The sequence below is a fragment of the Rhamphochromis longiceps genome, linkage group LG2, assembly GCF_057381845.1.
Source record: "Rhamphochromis longiceps isolate RC_006_pf linkage group LG2, R_longiceps_female_GT1.1, whole genome shotgun sequence".
Taxonomy (NCBI): Eukaryota; Metazoa; Chordata; class Actinopteri; order Cichliformes; family Cichlidae; genus Rhamphochromis; species Rhamphochromis longiceps.
Genome location: NC_140558.1, coordinates 30,263,441 through 30,281,539, shown reverse-complemented (window position 1 = coordinate 30,281,539; position 18,099 = coordinate 30,263,441). Strand labels below are relative to the sequence as shown.

The 18,099-nt window shown below is 41.4% G+C and overlaps 1 protein-coding gene across 6 annotated transcripts in view; it reads left to right on the top strand.

Moving 5' to 3' along the window:
• Window positions 1-16,678, top strand: part of LOC146677448 (glutamate receptor 3) — a 110,782-nt gene extending 94,104 nt beyond the window's left edge. Inside the window, exons 13-16 of one of the 6 annotated variants that reach the window (XR_014913738.1) lie at window positions 4,114-4,361; window positions 5,140-5,254; window positions 8,086-8,200; window positions 9,613-9,751. Coding sequence is in view for 4 of the 6 variants with exons in the window: in XM_085422334.1 (XP_085278460.1) it covers window positions 4,114-4,361; window positions 8,086-8,200; window positions 9,613-9,858 (609 nt within the window). In the remaining 2 variants the exon portion in view is untranslated. Of the gene's footprint in view, window positions 1-4,113; window positions 4,362-5,139; window positions 9,861-14,862 lie in introns of those variants that run through there. The other 5 variants (XM_085422334.1, XM_085422342.1, XR_014913737.1 and 2 more) reach the window with 5 other exon arrangements.
• Window positions 16,679-18,099: the final 1,421 nt, after the last annotated feature.

Here is an 18,099-nt window from a genome sequence, read left to right as displayed (position 1 = left end):
GCCATTATATAGTGTAAAGGAGTGGCAAGTGTATAAATCTGTATTTATGGCCGTATTTAACTGCTCAACAAATTGTCTGTTCATTGATTATGGACTTTTACAGTCATTATTCCCTAATTGAATTTTAAATGACCACCATAGATGGGAATGTGAATGATTACATTGTAAGGGAGTAGGCTCTTAGTGGCGTGTTCTTGTGGGTGTACTGTACGTGCCATTGTGCACCAGCATTCAATAATCAAACGTCCCTCCTTCCCTGCTGGGCTCTCTCACTGAGTCTTATTTTCTCTCTCTCTATCTTGTCTAAGCGTCTCAGTGGTGACTTTAGCAGAAGCAGTGAAACCAGCCTATTTAGGTTTCGGCCGCACTTGGTCCCTACTCCCCGTCCTGCTATTGATGAATTGACTTCATAAAGCACTGAGGCAGCACACTCTGTCGTCAGTAATCAATGCCCAGATCCATTCTTTTCTCTTCATTCTAGGAGGCGTCTGGAGCTTTCCCACCACTGAACAGATGAGCCCCGTGCCTTTGGGGAAATGTCCTCCAAAAACTAGCGTCCTCTTCACGCTGTCTGACACATGCAAACTGAAGTCATTGAATGTGGCTGTTGTCAAATATAGCACATCTAACTCTCCTTAGCCTCATCTGTTGTATTTGAATTAAAGCAGATCAGCTATCGTTACAGCTTGAATTCCTTTTCATCTGAGCTCTGAACATTTTTCATGCAGGCTTTTTAATTTGTGTTATGCTGCTGTCTCATTTCATTCTCACCCTTCGCCCGGTTAGACTGTGACAGATGCCAGCAAACAAATTGTATATGATTACATAAAGCAAGTAAAAGCACTTTTGTTGGTCAAGGTTAATGCTTTTGTTTATTAACAGAAATGCATCAGAGATGGATTTGCTCTAGTTACAGGGGGCTTTTTACCAATTCATGTGCCTGTGCTCTGGTCAGTATGTTTGGGCGCATAAAGCCACAGGTGTCAGCACGTTAACTTAACTGTATGACAATTGTGCCCATTGTTTTTTTTTTTTTAATTAAGCATGCTAAATATATAAAATATCAAAGGTAAAACACTTTTTGTACAGCAAGCTGTCATGTTCCTGTGAGGATCATGAGAGGATTGTTTTCACAGACAGGCACCAGGTTATATCAGGGTATATCATTGTCCCTGGCAGGTCCCTGAGGTCCTGTAACTAGGGCCTGCTGTTGGTACCCTAGACTAAGCTGAAAAAAAGGAGACAGAGTTTTCTGTTCAGTGGCCACCAGACTGTGGAACTGTCTTCTTTATGATTTTAAATCAGTGGTCTCTTTTAAAAGCCAGTTAAAAACACATCTTTTAAAATCTGATTTCTATTAATTTCTCTTGATTTGTTTTTTTATCAGTTGTTGGCTGTTGTGAAGCTGTCATGATCCTGGGTCTCTGACCCAGCGTTTTCAGTTTACGTTTTGAGTTTCTAATAGTGCTGTCTGCGTTAATCTCATTGAAATAACGCTAACGCCATAACCGCATTAACGCGGCAAATCTCCCTTAGCAAGTTAGCGCGGATCGCCCTGTGCGTGGGGCTGCATGGCTGCGTTAAGGCGGTTAGCTCGTTAGTGCGGTTAGCTCGCTAACGCATTTGCGCAGCCCCACGCACAAGGCGATCCACGCTAACTCACTAAGGAAGATTTGCCGTGTTAAAGCGGTTATGGCGTTAGCGTCATTTTAATGAGATTAACGCTGACGGCACTGGTTCTTAAGTTATCCCTTTAAATATGTTGAGTAATGGGATTATCATTTGGTTACCTTAAGTTTAGTTTAGTTAGGTTTCACTTTGGTCTTCTCTGTTAGTCTGTCATGTTTCTTGGCTTCTTGTCCATGTTGTCAAGTTTGTTGTCATGTTGTCGTGGTTCCATCTTCCATCTTCCAGGTATATTTGTATCCACGTGTCCAGGTCAAGTTTCATGTTTAAGATTTTTCCCCAATTAGGTTGTTTATTGTTTATTCTCATCTTTGTTTGCCTTAGTATTTTTCCATCAGCCATATTAAACGGCTCGCCTTTTGTCCTCCTCACATTCATACAGTCTGCTTCGACATACTGTGACAGAAGCACTCTATGATTTTATATTTTGAAAGGTGCTTTATAAATAAAGTTTTACTTACTTACAAGCTTTAATAATAGCAATGCTAATGATGCTAATAGTGCAGGGGAATAACAAAGTCTAAAAACCAGGAAACACTTGGAATATCTAGCTCGGGGCAGAGAAAGGATACACAGCTAGAGGGGATAGCTCAAAAAATGGGCAAGGGAGTACTGGAACAATATATACAAAAGGTAATCACTCCCTCTATACCCACACCCAGTCTTGTTATCTTAATTTACTAACATTATGAATTATTCATTCTTGTTACACTAATGATTTGTGGTATGAAGAAAAAAAAGGCCACAGCAAAGTACGCTATGTTGCCAAAAGTAAATATTCCACTGTCAGCTGTTAGTGGTATTATAACAAAGCAGAAGTGGCTGAATTGCTCCATCACAGAGCAGATGCTGAGGCGCATAGTGCATCCAAACTTCATGTGGCCAAAAAAATTAGCTCAAGGACACTGTGTAGAGAGCTTCATGGAAACTACAGCTCTACACATCCAAGCCTTACAGTGCAAAGCACATTGCCACTGGACTCTAGAGCAGTCGAGACTTGCTCCCTGGAGTGACGAATCACGCTTCTCCATCTGGCAATCTGATGGACGAGTCTGGGTTTGGCAGTATCCAGGAGAACAGTACGACTTTTTGGACAATTTCATGTTCCCAACTTTATGGGAACAGTTTGGGGATGCCCCTTTCTGTTTCCTCATCGTGCACCAGTAGACAAAACAAGGTCCATAAAGACATGGATGAGCAAGTTTGGTGTGGAAGTACTTGACTGGCCTGCAAAGAGTTCTGCCCTCAACCTGAAAGAACACCTTTTGGGGTGAATTAGTGCAGAGACTTTGAGCCAGGCCTTCTCGTCCAACATCAGTGTCTGACCCGACTAATGCATTTCTGGACGAATAATAAAAAATTCTGATAAACACACTCTAAAACCTTTCAAGAAACTGTTACAGCTGCAAATATTGGCCGATATCATTTTAAACCCTGTAGATTAAAAATAAGATGCTTCTCCAGTCCATGTGTGTTTGAAAGCAGATGAGCAAACACTTTTGGCAATATAGTGTATCTCTGGCAGATTTTGGCATTTTCTACGTGCAAATTTATGATTTTTTATTTTTTACTTTTTGCTCTTCCTTTTTCTGGCCTTTGCTTAAAAGAAAGTGTGTTGGCTTTTTTTGTTTGTTTGTTTGTTTTTTAATGTGGGATCCAATCTTCAGCACTTGGAAAGTATGGCTCATCACTGCTTGGACCAGGATCACACCGGGATGTGTGAAATGCCTATGCCAAAATAAATCCAGCGGCATTGAATAATTTAATTGATGCTTATTATAGATAGTGCCCGACTCCTCCAGATTTTACAGGCTCACTAAGCCTGTCTGCGGGCGCCGGGAAAATGCTCATCCTTGTCACTTTGTGATGGGTTGCCTTGTTGTTCGCTTCTCTCGCTTCGTCTACAGTGCAGAGTCACAGTTGAGATATTTCATTAGCAGTGTTGTTGAAATAAATGAATGAAATAAGTTCTACAAGTTAAATTAGGACCATAAACTCAGGCTCAGCCCACTGAGGCTGAACTTTCAGGAAACAAATCCGAGGCCTGTGCAAATTTTTCAGATAGAATGATCATTACCTGCAATTTACACCCTTTCAATTGTTAAAGATCTTTTTTTGCATAACTGATTTTTCCATTCAGTGAATTTCAAGTGACGTACTTAAAGGGTACATTTTCAGAATGCTGATAAAAGGAATGGATTTTGTAAATTCTTGTACTTCATGATCTCATAAAGGTCTGTCAGCTCTATTCCCTGGAAGTATTTAAAGATATCACACATTTTCATTCCAAGATGTCTATAAATACTTCACGATGCCATTTTTTAAATCGTATGATCACGAAGCACAAAAATATGCCGAAATCCATTGCACATGTGTGATTTTTCAGATTTCTAAGCTACTCCTTTTCTCCCTCTCTTCTCTGCGCAGCGATCCAAAATAGCAGTTTACGAGAAGATGTGGTCGTACATGAAATCCGCTGAGCCCTCTGTGTTTGTTAAGACCACACCCGATGGCGTAGCCCGGGTACGAAAGTCGAAGGGCAAGTTCGCCTTTCTCCTCGAGTCCACCATGAACGAGTACATCGAGCAGCGGAAGCCGTGCGACACCATGAAAGTCGGCGGGAACCTCGACTCGAAAGGCTACGGTGTGGCGACGCCCAAAGGCTCAGCATTAAGGTGGGTGGAATAATATAACAATATCCCCTATGTTGTTATAGTATTCCACCTACCCTGATGTTCCCCTGTTGTCATTCTCTTCTCTTCCTCTCCTTACTTTTTTTTTCTTGTTAATGGACACAGAGGTAACGGTTGTATGCCTTTCATTGCACTTGGATACAAAAGTTAATTAACGATATTTAATGTTGTATTTCTAAAGAGTTGCCGTTTTATAGCAGAGCAGTCAAATCCAGATAATGAGACTAAAGCTAACAATAATTTCATATTTATGTCTCTCCCACTGCTTTTCTCTCTCCTTCGATCTCTCCTTCTGTCCCGTGTGCTGTCCTACCTGACTGTTGTGTTGTCACTTTTAATTTAACAGTTCAATGGTTTTTCAATTTAGCCCTTAAAAGCTGCGCTGTCACTTGTGACGAATGTTAATTGCATGATGTTTGTTGTTGTTACTTTTCTTCTCAATGACAAGTGTCCCCATCCCGCACACTTCAGTTCTAAACTACGTAACCCTTTATGCCACCTTTTTCCAAGATTTAACACTGTCTCTACCTCATACGAGCCTTTCTTATCTCTCTATATTCCTGAAATTCTTAAACAATTTGTCCTTCCCTAGACCATTCTGATTTTAACCGATAGTTTTCTGTGCATAAGCCCCCTGCTTTGACAGTGGTAGCCTCTCTACCATTAACTACTCTCATGATGCTTAGTACGATTATTACCTTGCATTAGATTTCTCACGGACCTGTGCATTTTCTTACAAGTTATGTTTTATCGTTTCAAGAAATGCTGTTAACCTGGCAGTTTTAAAACTGAATGAGCAAGGCCTCTTGGACAAATTGAAAAACAAATGGTGGTACGACAAGGGAGAGTGCGGCAGCGGGGGAGGTGACTCCAAGGTCAGCCTCGATGTCACCACAATCGGGTACCATAGTGCAGAGTAATCGGCAAGGCTGTTGGAACAAACCAACCAGAACCAAACCAACTGTCTGCCCCCAACCAACCTGGTGCTGCCCCAAAGGCAGATTACCAAATTTACCGACAGTCTGACCAGACGGCTTAACGGCTCAGATCAAACTGAGGAGCTCTTGTTTAACCAACAGAAAAATATTTATGGATGCCAAAGGTAAACTTCTACAAGACGAAGAAGAGTACAGAAGAGAGTTAGGACACATGTTTCTGTTTGACAAAGTAGTGTTTACAGGAAAGGACAAATGTGAATGTGTCTGCCCTGCCGCTGTGAAAGGTTGAGCCTTGTTTATTCACCCTTACTCACGTGTGGGACAGATCACCCAGCCTCAAATATTAGGGCTTTATTTAGGCAGCTTTGATGAGTATAGCCAGTTGGTCTAATTCAAGAACAGACTTTGCCAGCGACACTGAACTGAAAAGGCTTTCATTTTAGGTGAGATGAGGTGAGGTGAGATTTGCTAATCCTTTAAAATATGGCTTCGCAGTACTTCACCACTGCTGCTTCACTTCTATGACAGTGGACGACAACTTAAAAGCCAGTTCACCTTAATAGCAAACAAATAAAAAACAGATCAACCGCTAAACGGCCGCTCAACAGAGGCCGACAAGAAAGCAAGGGGAACAGCGGCGTCTTGAGGGGACTAAGCATTGCAGGCAAACGTGAGAAGTCTAATTAAAGAAAAAGACTTTTTAATGGGAGCTCTGGTAACCCACCTGTGGTTTGGTTCCACTGCATGCAGTTTTAATTGAACACATTAATAACCCAGCTGTGACCCTTTTGACCATCAGATCTCTCCATCTTTAACATGTGGTTAAATGATGAATGACTGTCCCGTGACAGCTTAGCGTAATGCCACTTAGACCTAAGTACCATTAAGCATTGTGCTTCTCTCTCCAGATTACATATACCATAAGGCACGAGTATGATATCTTTTAAAACGCAGGTCATTTTTATGACAAACGATGCTGTCGACACACATAGGATGATATAGGTGGGCGACATGGCGACATTACAGTCAAGCTGCAAGATCCCATGAAATGCAGATTGTGTCTTTACGCTCTGTCATTTCTGTCATGATTGGCTTGGACTCCAATGAGCAGGTAAGGAGCTGCGATGCATTTCTGTACTCACCGCAAGAGGCTTCATGAGGCACACGTGAAATAAAGCTAAACAAGGGCTTTCATTACTGAAAAGCGTTGTTCAAAAGTCACATTCTTTTTCAGTGTTTTGCTAACATCGTTGTGTTCTGTAGTCAATGAGCTCAGGACGCCTCCCTGTGCTGTTCAGAGCTTTTGAAAGCATCTGTCTCTTGCGCTGCCATCGATCTATTATCATGCACAGGTATGTACCGTCTGTCTGTTTCCTGGCTTGTTTTGACTCTCCGGGACTCAGTGGAAAGGTCTGATTAGGTGGAAATAAAGCGGCCTGAAGCGCTGTGTTCCAAACAGTGAATCGCCTGGCCCCTGTCCTGCTCACAACTACATGCTCCAGCCGACATCTGGAGATGCACATAAGCGTGCACGCGTGCTGCATGCGCACGCACTTAACACTGCTCTTTCTTGCCCTTAGGCGAAACACGGCGCTGCCTAGATTGAGTTTCAGACACAGAGCATGTTACAGGGTAATTGCATTGTTAATCAATGTCTCTCCAAGCCAAGACAATGGTATGGTCTTCACAGTCTGTTTCTCCAGATTGGTGATGAGGGATATATAGTGGTGTAATCTTCTCTCAGTGCATTATACATTGCAAGAGATCCCCTCAGGGGACATTGTTCCCAGGGAGTAGTCACTAATTTATCGATCCACTACATTTTCTTTGCTTCCAGTTTGCTTTTCCTTCTCACAGAGAGATTTACCTAAACCAATATAGTCATAATACAACTACAAAATGTGATCTTTATTGAGCTATGCAAAGAAATTTTTTTACCTCCTCTGAAGTAATTTACCCCAATAGACTATTATGCAAATGTATGTTGACATGCAATACTACAATGTCATGATATACCTTCTGGAGTTATCAAGCAGCAGGAAACAGCTGTGTCAAACGTCAGATTGTGCAGCTGCAGGCAAATACGAGATGAGTTAAATTCCACCGAATCTTTTTGAGCTTAGTCCTGCAGCTGCCTGCAGTTTAGTTGGGACACACTCATCTGACACTAATCTGGTGTAATTGGAAGATAAGGTTTTCTTAGCGATATGTCAGGATAGAACATGCGAGAATTAATTAGGCTTTCACTTTTGGGCACAGTTGCTTGAATGGGAAATTGGTTGTAATACCTCCAGAATTGACTGTTGTCACTGCAGTGACAGTTAGCATTAGCCGACGCAGGATTACACTGACATTGCATATGCAAAGGTTTCTTTCACTGCTTAGATTTTTCTGTTTGTTAAGACAACTGCTCATGTTGGAATGAACTTGTTAAATGCTGCACTGAAAGCCTCTGCGACTACTACACCCCCCACACACAAAGAACCAGCGTGCACCAAGGCGCTTTTTGATGTTTATAGACTTGCAGATTGTACTTTGCGTACCTGCTTGTCGCCCCATGAACAGCGTCTGCCGATTACTCAAAGCGATATGGGTAGGTCCTGGCTTTAGAGTAGGGGTTTAAAGGTAATAGGTAGAATGCCTGCTCTTTGTGATGTTGAATAGCCAGGTGCCCTGCTTTATCGCTTTGTAAAGTATGTAGTAGTTTAAAAGTTGAATAACATAAAATAACATAATATAATGTTATTTATGTTATTTCCCACGTGAAGAACTCCTGTAAACCTTGCAGTATTGAAACTCAGTGAACAAGGCATCTTAGACAAGCTGAAAAACAAATGGTGGTACGATAAGGGTGAATGTGGAACCAAGGACTCTGGAAGTAAGGTCAGTCGCTGCAGGTCTTTTGTACTGATTCCAAATTGCATTTTGACGTACTGTTCATATGCAAGACAAAGACTTCTCTGACATCTATAGTATGCATTCTGTTTATTTGCTACACATAGTTTTTTTCTTTTCTTCAGTTTTTCTGCCACGAGCTGTTAACACAGCTCACCGGTGGCTTTAATCTAAGGCACTGTTTCCCCAGATTCACCGTTTTTTTCTTTTCTTTTTATGCTGTAGAAATGACTTTTTGACAACATAAAGACTCATTTTTGTGTGTGAAAACTGTAATGGTAATGCTGCGGGGACGTTTCTAAAGTGCCTTTAAGACACACTCTTTTGATTGAATCACAGCAGTTAATAGTTGTTGATAAATGCTATTTTTTGCTCATTTTCATTCTTGACATTCATGATACTTTGACCATTATGCTGCTGCTTCTATTTACCACACTGTTAATGAAAATTTGATTTATTTGTGTTGTTACTAGTTTGCATCAAGATGTGTCTATTAGATTCTTTGGCCTCCTGTGGTGTGATGAACAAGCAAAGCCTCTTATTGTGATGATTTACACAAATTCAACTTCTCGAAGCGGAGAGAGCACCGTAGGGTGTCCTCTAAAATCATCTGGCTGCTTTCGGATGAGGTTAGAGGTTTTGTTTGCACATTGCAAGAAGTTGAGGAATGTAATACACCCACTATTTAACCCTCTGAGATACAGTTAAAGCTTCAGGTTACAGGTTAGAGTTGCTAGATAGCATCATGGTAACGCCATGCTCATAGGGTTAAACTGCAAATAGTAAAACTCCAATGAACAAATTTTATTGAATATGTTTGGTAAGTGAACAGCAGCAAAATGGTTTGATATATATTTTTATATAGTGTTTTTTAATTGAGCTATCATTCATCTACTATGAATTTGACTGTATTGTATGACAGTGTTGCCATTAGAGAATTGAAAGGGCAGGGATGTTCACAGCTGTCGACCTATGCGATACTGACCAGCTTCCTTATATGGTCAAGAGCAGAAGCCATTTTACATGTATGAAGCATAGCGCCAGGTTAGCTCTACATTCACCAGCAAGAGTTGGCTTCTTTCTCCTAAGTGGAGAATGGTTTGACTATATCTGAATCTCAAGTTCCTCATAAATTTGTAACATAGCAATATAATTTCAGTTGAAATTGCTTAGCAGCTCGTTACATGTTTCATTTCTTTTGTTTGTAGCTGTTAGTAACCATAAACAACCTTTGGTAGCATCAGTAATATAGAGCATGATAATCTAGAGTATGATCATTTACCACTTAAGTCAGTTTTACTGTTGAGTCGAGGCTCAGTTTGAAGGATGCAGGCTGCATTTTGTTCTTTTGCCCTAGCTCCACTGCAAAACTCTTAACGATGTTATTCACTTCCCCCCAGGACAAGACAAGTGCTCTCAGCCTAAGCAATGTGGCTGGTGTCTTCTATATTCTGGTCGGAGGGCTGGGTCTGGCCATGATGGTGGCACTGATAGAGTTCTGTTATAAATCACGACAAGAAACCAAACGGCTGAAAATGGCCAAGAATGCCCAGAATTTTAAGCCGGCTCCCCCGACCAACACCCAGAACTTTGCCACATACAGAGAAGGCTACAACGTATACGGAACCGAGAGCGTTAAGATCTAGAGGTACGTATTTTAAATACACTTAGTCATTGAGGGCTAGCAGGAGGGACTATGCGCTTACCTGCTGCTCCTTGGCAGGTAGCTCCATGCCCTCCTGGGTTTTAATTGCACCTTAGAACACACATGCATCAACACTACAATGAGCGAGTGGAGGGAGGTTTGGAGTCTTCTCCCACCCCCATTCTCTGCGGCCTGCTGGAGCGGGAGGGCTAGTAGGAGGAGTTGGCCGTCCGACTGCGGTCTGGGGTGTGGGGCCTCCCTGCTGCTGCGGAGTCGGGGTGGTCTGCCTCTCCCCACCGCAGGGAAAAGGGTAACACCACCTGGGTCTGGGTGCAATTCCCCCCTCCAGGGGCAAGGGTACCTAGACCCGGTTTGTAGAGTACGCTTGGGGAGTGTGATTGTGTGTACAGCGTCTCTTTATGTCTGTCTCCACGTTGGTTGAGTGTGGAGTGAGTGCATATGAGAGCATGAGGGTGGGAATGGATGTTTGTGTCTGTGTGTGCCTGTATGTCTGTGTCTATATGTCAGGTTGGGTATCAGACGCCACCTCTCTGGGGACACCTCAGGCCCTCCAAGGTTTGGAGGCCTATCTCCACCCACCACCACTTCCCCTGCCGGTGGCGGACTCCCTCAGGTGTCGGTGTGTTGGTGGTTCTTTGTGTCTGGGGGTGGGCGTCCGGGTACACACCGGCTCACTCCTTGGCGGCCGCTTGTCGGGGCCTGGGGCCTGGGGCTCGCTCGGGCCCCTTTGGAGGTGGGGTGCCCCCGGCCTCTCGGCCTGGGGCTCGGTCACTCAGGCACAGCTGGGGGCCGGCGGAGCTCACGGGCGCGTCACTGCAACTCCCCCTGACTTCTGCTCCGCGGCTGCTGGGCGAGCCCTCATCTGGGACTCTCCTCAGCTCTTACTGGAACAGTGGCGCGGCTGCCCCTCTGTTGGTCTTCCATGGTCTCTTGTGTTCTGGGGGCCTCTGGATGTCTGGAGTTTTGATCTCCTCCATACCCGCTTCACACCCTGGAGGACGGGGCTGTGGCCCCCCCACACTCCCTAGCAGATCATTACATGGAGAAACCTTTGGAATGCAAGCATGCTGATCCACACAGGTATGCACACATGGGTATTCACAGACGCGGACTAAAGCTTTCTTGGCTGCTGCCTCAAAGCACACTGTGCGCTGTCTATCTTGCGTGCTGCACAATATCGTTTATTATTTAGTAAATATTGATATCTATGACTAGCTAGTTTATTGTGATGGTGCTTTGTTTTCTCTATTATTATGTTACTCTTTGTTGTTTGCTGTCTCCTCTGTTTGTTTTTTTTGTTTTGGTTTTTTTTTTCTCCATACAGGTGACCCAGGAGTTCTTTTTTTCTTTTCTCTCTCTTCCCCCCCCTTCTCACCGTCTCTTCTCCCCTTTGGTTTTCTTTCTTTCTCTCCCCCTCTTTCTCTCATTCATTCCCCCTGTCCTATTTATTAAAAAAAAAAAAAAAAAAAAAGACAAAGGATGAACTGAAGCTCTGCCATCACGTAATGTCGCATACTGCTGTTTCTGATGTCATTTAGAAAAAAAAAAAAAAAAAAAAAAAAGATCTAGAGGTACGTCGCCTCGCCTTACTGTTCCCATCGTGCACTCTGATGAATCATTTAGCTTCCTGCCATATCAGTCAGAATTAAGTCTTCCACTGTCTGTTTGGTATGTAGCTGCTGTTTGTGAAATTGTTTGATGAAAAAGCACACTGTTGTGTAGCATATAGCTTTGTGTGTAGAATGTCAAGCAGCACGCCCGATCGTATCAACCTACAGTATGCTGTTCTTTGTTTTGTTCTGTGACACAATTTAAAAAATGACCCTGAGAGGTTAAACACACTGCCACCTAAGAAAACACGCGCAAACAGAAAAACGCTACAAAAGGACACAAAACACAAAGAAAGGTGAATAAAAGACAATGAAAGAAGAAAAAACACAACAAAAGTAATAAACTGGTTCTTATACGACACTTTTTTACTCTCCTTGAGCATAAAAACCACTTTATACAACCTGCCTCATTCACACAAGCATTTTCTTCTACTGCTAAGTGCTTTCTATTTAACATTCAGGCACATTTACACTTAGATGGATGCATCGGAAAGCAACTTCATCTTGCAAAAGAGTACTTTGGCATGCGGACTGGCTCGAATCACCAACCTTCCAATTAGTAGATGACCTCCTGAACTACAGCCACCAAAAAACTGTGTTTTGGAGGAGACAATAACGTGGCATAAACACTGCACTGAGACATGTTTAAAAGAAGTGGGTGAATCATATGTGTTGTGAGAGGGAAAAAGATGCAGGATAATGTGCGTTTTAATCGCATGATTCATATACATGTTTACCAATAAGCCACTTGTAACTTCCGCAGCTGTTCCATCACATTATTGTTTCTACAAAAAAACTTTAGTTCTGTTCTGTGATGTTATTTTGGAAACTCTTGCTCCTTTTTTTAAATTTCCGTTGGGTTTTGTATGCTTTTGCAGCATTTTTCTATTTCCTTGTGTTTTCTTAAGTTACAGCGCATTTGATGTCTCAGGGCCACTGTACTCAGCATGAGGTAAAAATGAGGTAAAAACAGCATTAGATAAAGAACAACAACTATCAAACCATGTCATCATTTAACAAAAAGTTAGCTAAAATGCAAAAGCATTGTGTGAAAAGCTAAGTACGCCCATACTGCGTGCTCAGCAATTAAGATTAGCAACCAAATACGGCTAATCAAATGTACTGGATTAACTGATCAACAGCAAGTGTGAGTCTGTCTATAAAGGCAGCGGTTCTGGCAGAATTCGGGTGTGTGTTAACACAATGCCAAAGAGAGAAGACATCAGCAATAATCTTAGAGAAGCAATTGTTCCTGCCCATCAGTCTGGGAAGTCTATTTCCAAACAATTTAAAGTCCATCATTCTACAGTGAAAAAGATTATTCACAAGTGGAAAACATTCAAGACAGCTGCCAATCCTCCCAGGACTGTGCCTCCCAGCAAACTCACCCCGAGGTCAGACCGTGCAATGCTCAGAGAAACTGAAGGAAATTCAAGTTTTTGTTTAGAATTCCTTTAGTTCTACTAATTTTTTCTTTTTTTTAATCTTTAAATCTCACTTACTTTTGTGGCTCAGTCACTCAAGAGTACAAAATCAGATTGCAGCACAGTTGGCCTGCTGGGGTCGACATATCATAAAAGATATGTAATTTAAAAAAAAGGCTGACAGATTGGCAACATGTTGCAATCAGTTGCAGTCACTCTGCACCAATGAGCGCAAGTGGTCTGCGGAACGTTTCTTTGCAACATGGTTGCCAAATCATTTTATTCTGATGTACAACAGATTTGTGATTTTTGCTGATTTAATACATTTATTGGTGTATTATGTCAGACAGTAGCACTGAACACAGTAGCTGACTGTATATGACTGTAGCATTACTTTGTTTCTGTTAAACTTGTTGCTTAGCTTTTTAGTTTTGGGCTCCATGTAAGCACTAAATTCTCCTGTTTTCACTACCTAATCATTTGTCCTGTACAGGAAGGTAAGATATAGTGCAAGCTTTTCGGGAAACTTTATTTACCAAAGAAAAAAGCTGCATACTCCATCTAGAAGTATTACATGTAAGAGTGCATTCAATTTCCAAAACATGCTGTGTTTTGTGAAACCTCTTGGCTAAAAGACAATTAAAATAGATGTAGGTTCAGGTTCTGGTAACACACTTACGCTTGTTTAAATTTCAGACCTCAATGAAATTGTTCCTTATTACGGGTCTTTCAAATTTCAGCTTATTTAATACAGTATTATCTTCATTTATGACTTCATGGCCCCATTTAGAGAAAAACAGACAATAAAGCAGGATATGTATGCAGCACCCACAGTTTTCAGGCAGATGCCTTTTGCTTGGCTTCAAAAAACAAACTAAAAAAAGCAGCAATGTGCAAAATGGCCAAAATGTGCAAAAAAGGCATTTCCAAACTAGTTTCTGAAGCGACAGCAGGCATCTCTATACTCATTCTAAAGTAAAACCAAATGAAACGGGCCAAAAGGTGTTAAACTACATAGTGATAAAGGAATATGGGATGTGTGATAATTCTCCGAGTGTTTATCACTACAAGCAACCTCCACCACACTGCACAGAGCCATTGCTAATATAAATAGTGTTTTGAAGCTTTAAGAACATCTACCTTATCCTTACCAGGAATATAGACCACATCATCCTGAATGATCCACAGAGTGCACTGACCTGTTTTCATGGGTTTGTTTACTACGCATAATTCTACTGGAAAAAAAAAACCTCCACAGAAAATGTCAGAGACCAATGAGAAGTTGCAGACTACCTCTGCAGCAGTTCTACAGAAATTCACTGAATAAAGATAAGCATGCACTGATAGGGACATAATTAAAAATTCATCTTGGATTTGATCAGATTGTTTGCACGTGTGCTCTCATTAGACACAAAGTGTGACTTGTCAACAGATTTTCATTGAGAACACATTTTTTCAATCAGTTCTTTATTCTGAGCGAAGGAATCCACCGGCGCTCATTTCTTTTCTTTCGTTTCGACTGTTTACACAAGAGGCTTCTGTAGTGTGTTTCTGTGTTCTTCTGACTGGTTTGAAGTGGACAGGACTTGGTTGGAAAGAGGTGATGTCATGTGCGTCAGACAGTCAAAGTCTGATCACAGTCGAGGGAGTTGTTTGCCTTTCCTTCCCACAAACCGTGTCAGCACAGTCATGATGAAATAGGTTAGGATGGAGGCAGAAAGATGTATTTTTCCCTCATGTTGTTAATTTGGTTAAAGATATTTGATGTTGACGAGGGAATTGTAGAGCCTTTCAAACAAAGCTTTATATAATAAAAGATACTGCATTTCAGCCAATAAGGAAATCCCCACATTTTATTTTGTAATAAAAAGTCATGTGTTCAACATGAGTTGTCCAGAACAAAAGTTAACTTTTTCCATTGTTTGCTTTTGTTTTTTTGTGCTGTCACAGGTTTAGGAAACATTTCCATTTTCCCTTACAACTGTGACTATATCTAAGAAAGGCACAGGATCACGAGGATTGCCAGATCCTCCTGGGCGGACACGGCACGATAATCTGCAATGACGACACGACTGGACTGGTCATGGGACGAGCCTGCGTGGTTCCCTCCTATCAGTGCCTTATGGAACTCCAAGTCCAATCAATGCAACTCATTGATAATATTGCTTTTTGCTTGAAACGCATACAAAACAGAGGACTGGTGCAGTAATATATCTATATATATATATATTTATATATATAGATATATATGACGTGACATGAATGAGAGAACAAAAGCCATCATTTGCAACCCTAAGCACATTTTGAAGTGCCAGAAAGCCGACAAATCTCACATGACAAGTGTATAATTGGTTTCTTGTATTTAATGCGATCAGATTACTCTTCATTCTTCTGCTGCCAGATTTTCACTGGTTCTGTGTGTTCAGATTATTTTATTAGATCCACACAGTGCACTGTTACACACTGGTTACAATGACATAGCTTTTATACTGCTCTAAGTCACTTCTAGTGACCATGTACTAGTTTTAAAAGATTTATCTTATTAGAGTGAAATGCTATTTCAGTCCAAAACAATGACGTGTGTCGTTTGTACTCTTAACTCTGGTGCTGCTGCCACTGTCTTCTGAAAGTTTGACAGGACCCACGGAGATGAGAAGATGACCTGGTTCAGCTTTCACGCGCTACGGGACCAGGTCATAATTCACACTTCCGATACTGCCAAGAGTGTGTTTTGTATGACGAGTGTGTAAAGCAAAGTATTTATGCCTGGGGAAAGAGAAATCTGTTTGTGATTTACAGTTTGTAAAATATCAAAGGGGCACTGACTCACTAAGGTTTGTCGCTCCGAACAGTGTTTTTTCCCGAGTCATTCAAGTCTTCTGTACATCAAAGTAATACCAAACAAAAAAGGGTAATTCAATTGTAGATTAACTGCAGTCCAATTAAAGGATAACAGTAATGGCTTTTAAACTGTAGTATTTTGGATTACCTTACCATTTTCGTTAACAACTGCACATTTTACAATGAGCTGTGGTTCGCTTTTTGATTTGATTTCCTTTAATGAGCATTACAGTGTTTAGTGACTTCACTTAGTAAATGAAAATTACAAAAAAAAAAATTATGAATAAAATGGAAAATAGATTTCTACAAGGTTAAACCAGGGAGAGTCCTGGAGCTTAGCACATTTACATATTGCTGTAAGAATTTCTTTTCTTTCAAAAAGACTGTGATTCCATAGGATTTAGGGAGACACTTATCAAATCACCTGAAACTATGGGCAGATAGTTTTATATACATAAATATATATATAAATATTTAAAAAACTGACAATGTGAAAAAAAGAAAGAGCAAACAGAGAAAGATGTGTACATTTAGATAAACGAGAACTATTTATATGACACAATTGAATATTGATTTCCCCTTTTTTCCTCCTTGTTTGTTGTTTTTTTGTTTTATTTTATAAGAAATTGCATGTGAAATCAATGATGCTTGACGAGCTCTGCTACTCACAAAGCCACCTTAGGTTTAATGCTAGAAAGCCAGCCCTAGTAATTCTTTTAGTAGAATCACTTTCACCGTTTTTGTTTTCTATTTTTTCTCTTTTCTTTTTTTTTGTACGTCTCACCTTCTGCAAAAAGAAAACATAATATCGCCAGGCGTAGTAGTGGGTACAAAAGAGCAAAAGATGCATGCATAATTTGCTGAACCTCATTAGTGAGGCGCTGTATAGAGAATTTTAATACATTTTGTAAATAAAAATGTACAGAAAGGGTTCCTGTGTCCTTGTGCGTGTGCTTTCACAACATTGTTTAAACCCGTCTGCGTTGAACAAAACACTGGGGCTGATTCAGTGGCCTGAAGGGATTATAGGAAAACATCTCAGCAGAGGTTAAACACACTGCATACTTTAACTCGAGCATGATACTGCTGGAGTATGAGCATCCCGGGCAGCCCGCTCCCTCTCCTTGCAGACAGCAACACAGAGAGCAGAGTTTTTCCCTATACCAGTTCAACATTGATCTGTGGAAGTATGTGTGCATGTTTCGGATCAATAGTTAGCACCATCTGGTTCTCTCTCTGTGTCTGCATTGCATCTACTGATTGAGGGCTCCATTGACAGCTTCATCTGGCATGTGATCTTTTTTTCGCCTTCTCTCTCCATCAGATGCTTTGCGACACAATCAATAATGTATTATTACGGCCGCAAACTGCCCGCACACAATACTGCGCACGCACACGTGTCGCATCAGTCATAATTTCATCGCGCGTTTTCAACTTTTTAAAACTATTTTTCAGGGAGGACGCGTTCATGTGGATTTACTAAAACAAATCCAGCCAAGGGAAAGGAGAGTGGGGGGTGTTAATCACGTTAACTCTCAGCTTCTTATTCCCACAGTGTAAATTCTCACATACACTGCAGAGTAAACCAGGCACAAAGCGCAGTAGATTGCCCAGTCTGTGTTATTTTACTAGTCTCTGGGTCTGTATTGTGTGGTAAAAATGAAATTCCTCCTTCCAGAGATGCAGCCTGCCACAGCTCAAATAACAAATCCAACATGGCAAAACACCAGCTTTTTTTTTTTTTTGATTCATTTCTGGATGCAGACTCTATGATTCAGGATTTATTCACTGCACCAGTCCTGTGGAACAGACTTGGGCTGCATGAAATGCCACTCCACGATCCAAACAACCCATTTCTGACAAAGCATGAAAGGATATTGCTTTTTTTTTTTCGTTCTTCTTTTGCTTCACTGCCTCGCCTTTTGTCATTTTTTTTTCACTTCCCGTTTTTGTCTTTTATTCTTTGTTATGCCTGAACTGCTTCCAAATAGGAATAAGACAACGTGGGGGAGTGGTGTGCAAAGATGGCACTGCACTGCAGTAAACAATGCTCATGAGACTGTTCGCTGGAATTAGTTTATTCACCTATCAAAGGTGGGTGGGGAGGAGGCGACATAGTGGCAGCACTTGTGCTGCGAGACCAGAAGAAAAAAAACAAAGGGGCAACAAGCAATTAGGACGAGTCCTTTCATTCAGAAAGTGACACGGGGAAAGGAAGTGTTAATCTAATCAAAGGACCAGGAGAGGACATTTCCTCCCACAGAGGACAACTCATCATCCCCCACTGTGGGGTAGCACACTTTCTCGAATGTGCTGAACTGTGCGACTAGAGGCTGGCTTCTCGTG